This window comes from Orcinus orca, chromosome 5, assembly GCF_937001465.1.
Source record: "Orcinus orca chromosome 5, mOrcOrc1.1, whole genome shotgun sequence".
Classification (NCBI taxonomy): Eukaryota; Metazoa; Chordata; class Mammalia; order Artiodactyla; family Delphinidae; genus Orcinus; species Orcinus orca.
The window spans coordinates 148571579-148584449 of NC_064563.1; the positions used below are offsets into that span (position 1 = coordinate 148571579).

The following is a 12871-nucleotide window of genomic DNA, read 5'->3' on the forward strand; positions in this document are numbered from 1 at the left end:
CAGCATCTTTCAAAAATCGGAATCAGATAGATGACTCTCTCCCCATAGAGCAATTAAATTGAAATCAATAATTAAAAGGTGAATTAAAAAAAAAAAAATCTTGTCGTTATTGAAAGTTAAAGAAGACCAGAAGACCACAGTGAATGGAGAGACACACGATCCTCCTGGAAACGACCCCAAAGATCTTTCCAGGTTGAGGTACAGATGCAGTACAATCGCACACAAAATCCCCGCAGGCTGTTTGGAATTTTACGTGAAAGAGGAAACGCCAAGAATCACCAAGCTAGTCATGCAGACGACATCTGATAGGATAGTCTTTACAACGTAAACAAAAACCCACTCCTTGTGTACCAAGAACTTCAACACGAGAGAGAAAAATTTAGCACTTTTAGAAGAAAACAGTATCTTTCAGTTCACAGATCAGGAAAGGATTTCCTAAAGCAGAAGCACAAACCATAACGAAAATAGTGATGAATTCAACTACATTGAAATCTTTAAATTCTGTTTCTCTCAAGGCTCCATAAGGAGAGTGGGGAAAGATCTTTTCAGCACATATAACTGGAATAGGATTAGTATCTGAAATACATACGTTTACGTGAATCAGCGAAAAACAACCCAAGAGAAAAATGGGCGAAAGACACAGGCATTTCACAGAAGGGGAAACGGGACTCGCAGACTAAACCACGAGGTGGCCCGTCCCTAGATGCGAGCGCTGGCGCGTGGCATGTCCGTCTGCTGATGACTTGTGGAGCCGTGCGCTTATGAATCCTTCTGACTTGTCGAGTGTTTGTCTATGTTTTATGTTCTGACACAGAGTTCGGTGGAAAAGGCAGTTATGGAGAAATGTCTGTGACTGACGCCTGCCCGCTGGCTCCGCCCTCCACCCTCCCCTCCTATCTTCCCTCGCAGTGGTTTGTAGGCACTGGCCAGATTAGAAAGTCTGATTCTCGTTTTGTTTTGTTTTACGGCAGAAATATCTCGAAAAGTGGGAAGTCCCCTTAGCACTTAGTGCTGCACCCTCCTTTACAAATGTAGAAATGGAGGCAAAGTTAAGGCCAGAGCCTTAACAGACAGAGAGATGCCAGCTGACACCCATCCGCCCACCCGCTCGAGGGACGGGTGCTCCTCCAGGCACCACCGTCTGGTCAGTCCTTCCCGAGATGTCACTTTATATTCGTGGGTGCCTGAGGGGGGATCTATTTGCTGGTGTGGCCACTGTTTCATACAGAGCAGCAAATCCACTGCAGTGGGACAGGTCAGGGCCTGAATCCCTGCACTCCTGCGTGCCAGACTTTGCAGGTGCAGCGGAGCCCACCGCGCGGCTTATCTGGCCGTGCCTATAACATGCGTGGCCGGCGGGTCACCCATTTAACTGAGAGCAGGTGATGGAGAGACCAGAGGAGCGCCCGCGGGTGCAGGGGCTGTGGGTGGCCAGGTGGGGACGCCCCGCGGGTTTGCGATGTTCATTCACCCCCAACTCACGTGGGCAGCACTTCAGCCTGCCCATCCCTCACGTGGCACCGGGCCTCGCAGACAGGGGCACGAGGCCCACGGAGACCAGATGTGCCCATCTCTCCAAAGCTGATCAGTGTTGGAGGCGACTCCGACCAGTTCTCCCGCCCCCAGAGCCCCGCTCTCCCCTGCCATCTCGACCAACGCACAGCAGTGCACTCTTGGAGACTCGGGGACACATAGGAGAGGGCCCTGCCCTCATGGGGACCATGCCAGCCTGGCCGTCGGACACATAAGCATGTGACGGGGGTAACATCGCAGACCAGGAGCAGAGAGCAGCCTGGCCAAGGCCCCTTAAGCCCTTCAGGTGCCGCAGGGCCGCCCCTTGGGCTCCCCGCTGACCCCCGGCCCCAGGTGAAGGGCTGGAACCCCCAGGACGCCAGTCCCGCGCCAGGCGGCTCTTCTTGCACCAGTGTGGTGTCTGCACGAAATCCCAGTGACGATCAGAGCAGGTGGCCTGCCTGCCCTGGGCTGGGCTCTGGACAGCCAACTGGATGTTTGTTGTCTCCAGAGACGGGGTTTCCTCCTCCATCCTAGGAACTTGTGTTACCTCCTTGTGAGGAGACCTTAGACCCGGTTCCAGCGCTCCGTGTAGGTGGGCTCAGGGCGCAGACGCCGCCCGGTGTCCCCGTGATTGGGGGTGACGATGTGCTCAGGGGAGGCGGGGTTGCAGGACCCAGTCGGTGCCCCCCACACACACCCTCATGCCCCAACGCCCATGGGTCCTTGCCACATTTCTTATGGGCCCCTGGAAAGAGGAGCCGTTGCTAGGGTACCCGAGCCGCGCAGCGGGGTCTCCCACCCATCAGCGCCTTCCCTGCGGGGTCACCTCGCCCGTGGCATGGCAGGTACGGGTCCCGTCACACCTCTTGTCCCCTCACACCTCTTGTCCCCAAGACTTGGGTTGGTGTCCCCATAGCGGTGTTTCCCGGGTGTGCTCTTCTCAGGGGGCTTCTGTGCATGTCTGCTCAGGCCACGCTTAGCTCAGTGGTGTCAGTCACAGGGCAGACCTGCCGGGCAGCAGGTGTGCTGTCGGCCCCCGGCCCCCCCTCACTGGGGACTCTCAGAGCTGAATCTGACCTCAGGTCACCACGTCCCCGCCCCACAGCTGCCAGGCATGACACCTGAATCTGGGATGAGGCCGGTTCTGTCCGAGCAGGCCCACCCCCAGAGTGGGGAGAGGCCTGGGGTGGGGGAGGGCTGCTTTTACGGTGGGCCTACCGCTTCCGGGGAGGGAGGGAGGGAAGAGGCAGCCCCACACTGGCAGATGCCACAGGAGCGGCCAGGAGACACCAAAGTTTGGCTGCAGCGACAACCCACCCGCATCCCAGCGGCAGCACAGCGGAGGTTCTACCGGGAAGGTGTGCCCGGAGGCCACAGGCTGGGCACGGCTCGGCCCCTGGACCCCGACCTGTGGAGGCAGGAGGAGGCCGGACTGGCCGGCCAGCGTGCCACCAGCCCTGTCCCCACGGCCGCACCTGCCGGACACGTGACGGGGTGGCAGGCTCTCGGGAGGAGCCCCCGTGGGGCAGCCGTGATCCCCCACGTACTGGGAAGGGGTGTTCGGCATTTGTTAGGAGAGCACGCCTGGCCCCTGGGAGGCCAGCAGCATACCCACTCCTCTGTTGCCCGAGGGCTCGCCCGTGAAGGCCATGGACGTGGAGATCCCAGCGCTTGTACCTGCCCCCACCCCCGACACGTTCTGCAGAATGGGACCCACGTGGTGACTGGTCAGACCCTCGTCTAACCTGGGGGCGCCCTCCATGCTCCCTGGGTGCCCACACCTGCCAGCCGCAGGGGCTCTCTGGAGGCCCCATGCCGGCCTCCAGGCTCTGGAAGCATTCGGGCTGGGCTTCCTTTGTGAAGGTTGGGAGTTGAGTGCACGTCCTGGAATCTCCTGGCTGGAGATGTGGGCCGGGCCAGTGGGTGAGCCAGGGCTGAGGACATGCCCGGAAGTCTCCAAGGCCGGGGGTCCCAGCATTCAGACAGCCCCTATCTTCTGTTATTTGTAGTGTTTACTTAAGAAGTGAAGCTCAGATAAAATAACTAAAGAAACTGCATTTCAAAGCCCCCACCAATGTCTAGTGGCTGGGGGATGGGGGCCAAGGGGCAGGTGACAAGGGATGGGGCACGGGGGGGTGGGGGGAAGGGGCATAGGCACGGGACCCCCCACAGGAGCCCTGCACCCTCTTGGCGGCCCTTGCAGCTCCCTCGGTGGAGCCTTCCAGCACTGCTTCCTGTAATCCTGGAGGCCGCAGGGGGCGGGCCTGCAGGTGGCCCCTCCAAGTCGCCCCATGGGTAGAGCGAGGGCCTGCGGGGGAGGATGCCGGCCGTGGGGTGGGCCGGGCCCGGGGCCGACCCACCGATGTGAGTGGGTCCCGCGAGTGACAGCGTGACGTTGAGGCACTTGGGGCCCAGCGGGTCCTGCTCCGTGGCTCTAGACCCTCCCCGTGGAGCCCGGGGGCCCGCCTGGCCGGGGGCCGAGGGAGGAGAGGACTCAGTGTGCCTGCCAGCCGACCACGGCCCTTTGGTTATCCCAGGCCAAGTCCTTGCGTGCTGCTGCGTCTGCCATGTGTCGCATGGCCCCCTTTCTATCTATCTGTGCAGACTTCCGTTACGCGTTTTTAATTTGGTGTGACTTGTACTCGATGACAATAACCTTCTTAGCTCTCGTGTCCCTCCTACCCCAGCAGTTGACCAAGCTCCACCAGCTGGCCATGCAGCAAACCCCCTTTCCTCCCCTCGGACAGACCAACCCCGCTTTCCCCGGTACGTACCCAGCCGCCCTTTCTGACCTCCTCTCTTCTCACCTGGGGCCTTTCTCTTCCCGAGCGGTCTGTGTTCAGGGCAGTGAACGGAACAAGTACAGCTCTGGAGTGAGGGCCAGGGACACGGCGCTCTGCACGCTGCCGCGGGTGGGCGGGGGTATCTCTGTGCGTCTCCATGACGGGTCAGTCACCCTACAGCTGGCCTTCCTGAAGGAGACACCCCCCCCTCGAGGGTCCACCCTGCTCTCTGCTGCCCACCAGCCGTCGGGGAGGCCCTCCTGCAGGAGGTGGTGCACCCGCAGGGCGGCTCGCCTGGGATGGCGTCCCCGTAGCTCAGAGTGGCGCACCAGTCAGACTTTGAGCTTCCCTAGTTGAAGTGACCTTGCTTCTCTCCTTGAGGGCAAAACATTAAATCTGTTTCTTCTTTGCTCTCCAGGAGAAAAGCTGCCTTTACACTCCTCCGAAGAAGCTCAAAATCTGATGGGCCAGTCGTCAGGTAAAAGAAAACCACGCTAAAGGGAGAGCAAGCAGGCCAGGAAGGGACCTGGCGGGAGGAGGGGGCGAGGGGGCTGCTGGCCAAGCGCCTCGGGGAAGGGACACCGGCGCCACCCAGGGCCGGGGCCCAAGTGGCTGGCCCCAGGTCTGCACACGCGGCTCCCAGCTTCCGCCCCGTTCCTGCTGGGAGCGTGGTGGGTCGGCTCTGACTGGGCTCGGGGCACAGCTGCCCTGTCATCCAGAGGCCCCACCTGTGTGTCATCTATTCTCCCAGTGGCACAGCGTGTGGGGGTCTGGAGTGAAGGGCTGACCACGCTGTGTGCCTTCCAGAAGTGTGTTTCATGGGAGATGAGATCACTGTGGCCTGGATTTGCACTAAAACACTCTTCTCGGACAGGGCAGGGCAGGGCGTGGATCCACAGGTCCTGTCACCCAGGCTTGGAGCAGTGGGCGCGGCCCGCTGACAGGCCATTGGGGAGCAAAGCCCCTGCAGGCATGTGGCCCGGACCTGCCAGGTTCCCTGGGAGGGAGGCGGCCCCCACGCTCCCATCCCCACCCACACGGGCCTCGTGAAAGCCTGGATCAGAGCAGAAGTGCGAGTGCCGGCTAAAGGGGAAATGCGGGAGAGGCCTGTGTGCAGCGGTCGTAGCTGTCACCCCCACTGGTGTGTTCCGGGCCTCAGGGTGCGTCCGCCCCTCACCCATCCCTCAGAACCACGTGGGCCCAGCTGAGACCACGGGGCTCAGAAGCGTCTCTCCAGCTGGGACCCCAGCTCTAATGCTTCATGCGCTCACTGTGGGCTTCTCGGCGCAGCCTTTAAGTTAATGCAGAATTGAATGAGTGAAAACTAGAGAAGAACATTTATAGAATGTTTCTGATTTTGGAACTGGATACCAACCTTTACAAAGTTATGTGTCTGGTGATAACACGTTTGGGTGTCTGTACAGTTTATAACGTGACTGCAGATAATTGCCCAGCCATCGTCTCCAGGAGACGACCTGGGGACTCCAAGCACCGAGCTTACCTGGAACACACGGCCCCCACCCCACCCCGACACGGCCCTCCCAGCACGGCCTCGGGGACGTGGGACCTGTGTTCACATGCCCCCGTGACGACCTCCCTCCCGAGGCCCTGTGGGACCCAGAGCGCTCACACACCACACGCGCATGCGCACGCTCCCGCCACGGCCGCGGGTCAGGGAGGCCGGGCGGTGGTCGCGTCCTCACCCTGAAGGCCACGCCACGCTGCTTCCCAGGCAGCTGGCCTTTGTGTTGGGGAAGCAGCGTTCGTGGCTCATGGGAAGCTCACCAGTGGGTGTGACTTCGGCCCCTTTTAAAAGAAGCCCCCTGATCAAACATCATAAGCTATAGGTGAACAGGTGTGACCCCCCAGCTGTGTCACCCAAACCAGGAGGCACCGCACGGGACTTGGGACCAAGGAGATCTCTTAAGTGACATTTTAAATGTCACTAAGGATTGAATGTTTATAGTTGGTTGAACAACTAAGTAACTGTATTGAAAATACCTTTATGAAAAGAGATAAAGAACAGAAACTCCAGGTTTAGCTGTGAAACAGAAAAATGATGGATGGTCTGGGATGAGTTAGTTCGTTCAGCATAGCTGAGCCCCGTGCTCCGCGGGCCCCAGAACAGGCCCAGTCTCACCGGGTCCCTGTGTCCTCGACACCGATGGCCACGGCACATCCGGTTCCGGGGACACACATGCCATGGAGGAGGATGCCTGTGGGGCCGGGGGCCGGGCAGTCGCCTTTGTTGGGACCCCTCGGGGCCTTGTGGGGATTAACCTGAGGGGCAGGGGCCAGGGAGGGAGGAGCGTGGGGTGGGAAGAGGGCTGAGGTTCCGGAATATTCCGAAGGTGCGTGAGCCGGGTCTGCGATAATGTGCCACGGGGAAGGTGGGTGGAGCTGGGGGCTCCGGGTCTGGGCTGAGCTGCGGGACCCACGACACTGGGACACGGGTCTGGGGCAGGAAGAGCGGGGTCTCGGCTGTGGGCTTTGAGTTTGAGACGCCTCCTGACGGGATGGAAGCGCCTCGTACACAGGAGTGTGTCTGCCCCAGTGTTCACCCGCGAGGGCAGACCCTGCGTCCCCTCTGGGCCCCTCACATCCCACCTGCGTTTTGTGATCACTGTTTCCAAAGTGAGTGTGGATCTTGTCCTTGAACCCTGAGAGGCTGGCTCTGACTTGGTGGGTGCTGAGCTGACATTTGTAAAGACAGAAGCTGGGCGTGTGATGAGCTGGGCCTGGGTCTCGGCCCAGGACGCCCTGTGGAAAGGCACGGCCTCCGCTGCCCGGCTCTCGGGCCTCCCTGCCCCCACCGGAAGCGCTGCCCGGGGGCGGGGCCCGCAGAGCGTGGGAGGGAACAGGGGCAGCGGAGGAGGCCTGCTGTCGGGTCTGGGGGCGGGAGGGTGGGCACCCAGGACTGGCGTGACCAGTGCGGCCCGCTCTCGGGGCGCCAGGCGGAGCCACCAGGGTGTCTGTGAAGGGCGTCTCGAGAGACTACACAACACAGCAGACAAGTGACATCATGTCGTGCCCAGAACGAAGAAGTGAACCTGCATCCTGCTGGGTTCCTCTTCCTTGTTTGAGAGACGCTGGGGTCAGGAGGGTGGTGGCAGCCTGGGACTGAGCGCTCACAGGCCGCGGCCCCCGGCTGTGCAGACCCTCCCCTGGGCAGCCCCCGGCCCTGCCTGCCTATCGGCCCAGCGGGGCCGAGCGCCGGGTGCAGCGCGAGCAGCCTTCTGCCCGCCTAACCGTCTCCCCTCACTGTGCCCAGGTCTGGACGCCAGCCCCCCCGCCAGCACTCACGAGCTCACCATTCCCAATGATGTGAGTATGCCGGGCCCCGCCCATCCTGAGCCCGTGTGTGCCCCTCCCCTCCCTGCCCTGGTTAAGCAGCTTAATGCCCATGGGGGTGGGTGATATCACCCCCAAGATACCAGCCAAGGAAGCAGCTGGTGGCGCTTCAGGGGTGACTCGGAATTCAGATGCCGGAGCTGCCTGGGGACCCCGGCTGCCCCCATTTGAAGGCCCTGCCTGGTTCAGGGTCAGCCCTGAGAGTAGGTGGCCCAGAAGTGCTCCATGGGCCCTCGGAGGGCCTCACACACTCGCCTCACACACTCAGTTATCTCCCAGCCACCCTCTGGATCCCTGGTTTATCCTAAGAATGTTGACTCCGATCCCCAAACCAAGACAACAGGGTGGGTGTGGGGCACGTTTCCTAGAGGGGTAGCTGCCTGAGGGCGGCATGGTGATGGCTGGGGACACGGCCTCTCCAGCTCCCGTGTCCACTCAAACATACATCCCTCCAGCCCGGGGGCGTGGCCTAGAGGGGCCAACATGGCCTCGGGCCCACGGAGGACGCTGGGCCAGGTGATGCGGCCGCATAGCCACTGTGTCTTGATTTGTCGGGACTTCTTGCGGTCGAGGCCAAGCAGAGGCCAGGCACCCGGGCTCCCGTCCTCCAGCTGGAGGGGCGTGGGCGTGCCTCTTCCCTCTGGAGCCTGTGACGTGCTGGGGGTGGGCGGGCCAAGGCAGTGCTTCCGGCAGCTTCCCCAGCGGCTCGGCAACGCACACGGGCTGCGGTGGATTCTCCTCTAAGAAGCTCCTCCGTCCTTTCTTCCAGCTAATAGGCTGCATAATTGGACGCCAGGGGACCAAAATCAATGAAATTCGACAGATGTCTGGAGCGCAGATCAAAATCGCCAATGCCACGGAGGGGTCGTCAGAGCGCCAGATCACCATCACGGGGACCCCGGCCAACATCAGCCTTGCCCAGTACCTCATCAACGCCAGGTGAGGCCGGCCAGCCTGCACGGGCCTGCACGGGGCTGCCTCCCGGGGCTTCTCTCTCCCGGCTGGGCGGGGCGGGGGGGGGGGTGTGGAGCGTGACGGGGAGAGTCTCCAGGTGGACGCGGGCCCACACGCTCCTCTGCACTCTCACACCTGACCTTTCACCTCCGGTGGTGCCCGCACGGCCCCAGACAAGTCGCCAGGCGGCAAACTGTGGGGAGCCCAGCGTCCACACGGACTCGGGGCGTCTGAAGCCAAGCCTCTGGGCCTCACTCGTCACAGCCACGGGGAGCTGTGAGGGCCAGCCTGCACCCTGCCTGTCCCTGTGCAGTGGGAGGGTCTGGGCCCTGTGACGGCACCGCCAGCCTCGTAGCTGTGCTGCCAGCTCTGCACACCCGGGAGGTCCCTGGGGTTTGGAGCTGCAGGGGGGCTGCTTCACTGGCCTTTCCTGGGACCTCCGGCCTTCTGCCCACGGGGAAAAGCTGGGGGTGGCCTGGCCAGCACCTGCCCCGTGCCCACCCCACGGTCTCTGCTCGGCAGAGGCCTGGGTCTGGGGTCATCGAAGGTCAGCATGAAAGGCTCTGTAGTTTCAGGGAACAGGTCACTGGGTTTCTCTGCTCTCACACATCCATGGTTGGAAAGACCCCCCGACCCAGACACTTGGTGGGCGGCTGCCAGGGAACCGTGCAAGGGTCTGAGGTCACACGCTGGGGCACAGGGAGGTCCTGTGGCCGGAGAGCCAGGGCGGAGCTCCTGGGAATAGCGGACACCTCCCTCAGCCTCCCTGCTGAGGGCGACCACACCCAGGAAGCCTCCAGAGCCGCGGCACAAGGGCCCTGCGTCCCTCTCCCTGGCAGGGTCACTCCCACGCCCCTCCCGGCAGTGGCTGTAGAAACAGTTGTGGCAGCCTGGGCCTGTCCTGGTGGCTGTCGTCACGCCCCATGTGGTGACAGGTACATGGGCCCCTGTGGCGGGGAAGGAAGGCCCCGTGGCTCTGGTCCCTGGTCCTCAGCCAGTGGCCACTGCGCTGTGAACCAGGACCGTCCGTGGCAATGAAGAGGGAGGCGCACGCCTCTAAGGACTCCTCCGTCTGTGAGGACATGGTGACCTGTGCCCTGTGCCCTTGTCTCTTCCAGGCTGACGTCCGAGGTCACCGGGATGGGCGCGCTCTAACCCCGCCGGCGTCCCCACCACTCGCCTGTGCAGACCGCCCACCCCCTCGCAGATATAGAGGTTTCTTTACTACAGAAGGTGTCTGTGCCCTAGAGATGCACCCACAGCGCTCCATCTGTGTCTGTGAGCCCCCGGCTCCACCCCGACGCTGCTCCAACTTCACTTACGCCCGTCTCCTCACGCGTTGGCATGCCGTGTTCATTATTTTAAATGCTTTGGGGCCACTCCCATCTGTGACGTTTTAGAAACGTTGTTCCTTAGTGTCCGTGTAACTGTTGTTTTAAGACTTGGTTTGACATTTGGACGGCGCTTCCAGCAGCCGTCCCCTCCAAGCCCCAGGAGCTGTGGCCGCAGGGAGCTGCCCCTCCCCGGTCCCTCGGCCTCGGCTCCCGTGGCCACACGGGTCAGCGCCGGGCAGGGTGCACATCTCCCTTTGTCCGAGGGTAGGAGAAAGGAAGGCTCGGGGTCCTGACCCGGGGTGCGGGGCGAAGCGGGGATGCTGGGCCCCGGGCGTCTTCGGGGCTGAGAGTGGGGACCGGCCGGAGGCGTCTCCGCACCGCGTCCCGGCTCAATAAACGTGTGCGCTGCCCTTCGGTTCTGGCCCCTCTCTGTGCCCCCCGCGCTCAGACGCCCCCCCCCACGCTCGTGCGGCCGCCTGCCGCCCAAGGAGCAGGTCCTTCTCACCGAAATCGCCCTCCCACCCTCTCCCACCTTTAAACAAGTCATTGTCTGACTTCCACGAGTCTTCTGGTTTTACTTTTGCAAAACTGCGTGGGGGGCAAACCCCAGCCCAGTGTCAGGAAGTAAGGCTGCTGCCCCGCTGCGCCCCGGGCACGGTGGCCCCTGCGCTTCCCCGCGGGAGCCCGCACGCACCCTCCTCCCGGCTCAGCTCGCCTGTGCTCACCCGAGGAGCCCGCTGCGCCCCTCTCGGCGCTGAGGCCTTGGAGGGCCCAGGCCCAGGGCAGACAGCTCTGCCTGCTCGCGTCAGAGGTGGGCTCACGGCCCCGAGCAGGTGGGCGGCCGGGAGGTGAGGCACTGCCCTCCCCGCATCGCTGGGAGTCCGCGTGGCCTGAGGGGCCTGCCCTGGTGCCCGCCCCTTGGCAGGAGCCCCTCCTTGTCTGCCCCGCTCCCCGGGCTCCGGCAAGGCCTCCGGTGCTCGGGCCGCCCATGCACACTCCGCCGCCCTCCCAGGAGTCCCCTGGTCGAGGTTGGGTGCGCAGCATAGCGGTGCCCGCCACACCACAAGCCCAGGGCTCGGGGCTGCGGTTCACTCACGCACCCACCGGCCACGTGCCGGCCTCGCTCAGGGCCTGGGAGGTGGCGGGGCCGAGGTGGACACGGGCCTCCCTCTGGGCCCCTCGGTCAGCTTTGGGGCGGCGGGTGGCCGGTAGGCAGGGTGAGGAAGTGCCTCAGAGAGCCAGAGTGGCTGTGGGCAGAGCCAGGCGTGAGGAAGACGTGGGAAGTGCAGCGTTAGCGTGGGGCCCAGGAGGTGCGGCCCGCGGCGCAGGCGTCCGCAGGAGAAGAGCAGGCGGAGGGGCGGCCGGGGTGCAGCAGCTGCAGCGGGGGCGGGGGGGGCACAGGAGTGCCGGGGGCCAGGGGAGCCCTGGAGGCTGCGGGGCTAACAGAGCGTGCGGCTCAGCCAGGTGCACTGGTTCTGGAGGCATCCGAAGGAAGAATGAGCAGGATTCCCTTGGGAACCGAAGTGTGCTGTGGAAGAAAGAGGGTCCAGGCCATGCGAACGAAGGCTCTCGCTCTGAGCCCTGGAAAGGCGGTGCGGACGAGGGCTGGGGAGACAGGCGCTCGGTTCTGGATGTGTCAGTGGAGATGTGCCAGCCCCACGGTCCGGGCGGGAGAGGCCGGGAAACAGCAGGCCAGGTGCCACTGGAGGAGCCCCGAGGGCGCCACGTGGGATGCCCCCAGAGTCAGGAAGAGGGGCCTCACTCGTGCCACCCGGCGTGGGGCCCGGCGTAGGGCCCAGAGGAGATGATCGTGTGCCAGGCACATCACCAGCTTGGCTGATGCCCGGCACCCGGAGGAGTGGGGCCCCTACGGAGCTGCCCACCCTTCCGTGTCCACAGATACAACTGCTGTGAGCTGCACGTACAAGTCTCTGTTGGAGGTGAATACCTAGGAGGGAAGTGACTGGGGCACATGACGGTGTATCTTTAACTTTTAAGAATCTGCTAACCTGGTTTCTACAGTGGCTATGCCATTTTATGTTCTCTCCACATTGCAGCGGAGTTCCAGTCACTCCACATCCGCAGCGGCATGTGGTGTGCTCAGTCTTTTTCATATTAGCCGTTCAAGTGGGTATGCAGTGGCAACTCACTGTGGTTTTGATTATCATTTCCCTTATAACATGATGTTGAGCATCTTCTCATGTGCTCATTTGCCCTCTGTCCTTCTCTGCTGAGGTATTTATTCAAACCTTTTGCCCGTCTCTTAATTTGGTTCTCTTATTATTGAGTTTTATTTATTCATTTTTTGAGAGTCCATGGGCATTTGTTTTAACACATCTTTATTGGAGTATAATTGCTTCACAATGCTGTGTTAGTTTCTGTTGTACAACAAAGTGAATCAGCTATACATATACATATATCCCCATATCCCCTCCCTCTTGAGCCTCCCTCCCACCCTCCCTATACCACCCTCCCTATCCCACCCTCCCTATCCCACCCCTCTAGGTGGTCACAAAGCACCTAGCCGATCTCCCTGTGCTATGCAGCTGCTTCCCACTAGCTATCTATTTTACATTTGGTAGTGTATATATGTCCATGCCTCTCTCTCACTTCGTCCCAGCTTACCCTTCCCCCTCCCCATGTCCTCAAGTCCATTCTCTACATCTACCTCTTTATTCCTGCCCTGCAACTAGGTTCATCGGTACCATTTTTTTTTTTTAAGATTGCATATATATGTGTTAGCATATGGTATTTGGTTTTCTCTTTCTGACTTACTTCACTCTGCATGACAGACTCTAGGTCCACCCACCTCACTACAAATAACTCAATTTCTTTTCTTTTTATGGCTGAGTAATATTCCATTGTATATATGTGCCACATCTTCTTTATCCATTTATTTGTCTATGGACACTTAGGTTGCTTCCATGTCCTGGC

At 61.4% G+C, this 12871-nt stretch overlaps 1 protein-coding gene across 13 annotated transcripts in view; it reads left to right on the forward strand.

The window, feature by feature from the left end:
* PCBP3 (poly(rC) binding protein 3) overlaps positions 1-10495 on the forward strand; it is a 213262-nt gene extending 202767 nt beyond the window's left edge. For 6 of the 13 annotated variants that reach the window (XM_033418500.2, XM_049709681.1, XM_033418504.2 and 3 more), the window contains 5 exons: positions 4203-4281; positions 4717-4776; positions 7570-7622; positions 8419-8588; positions 9722-10495. In XM_033418500.2, the coding sequence (XP_033274391.1) occupies positions 4203-4281; positions 4717-4776; positions 7570-7622; positions 8419-8588; positions 9722-9758 (399 nt within the window). In that variant the 3' untranslated portion in view covers positions 9759-10495. The remainder of the gene's footprint in view (positions 1-4202; positions 4282-4716; positions 4777-7569; positions 7623-8418; positions 8589-9721) is intronic. The other 7 variants (XM_049709684.1, XM_033418505.2, XM_012539075.3 and 4 more) reach the window with 3 other exon arrangements.
* The last annotated feature ends 2376 nt before the right edge of the window (positions 10496-12871 follow it).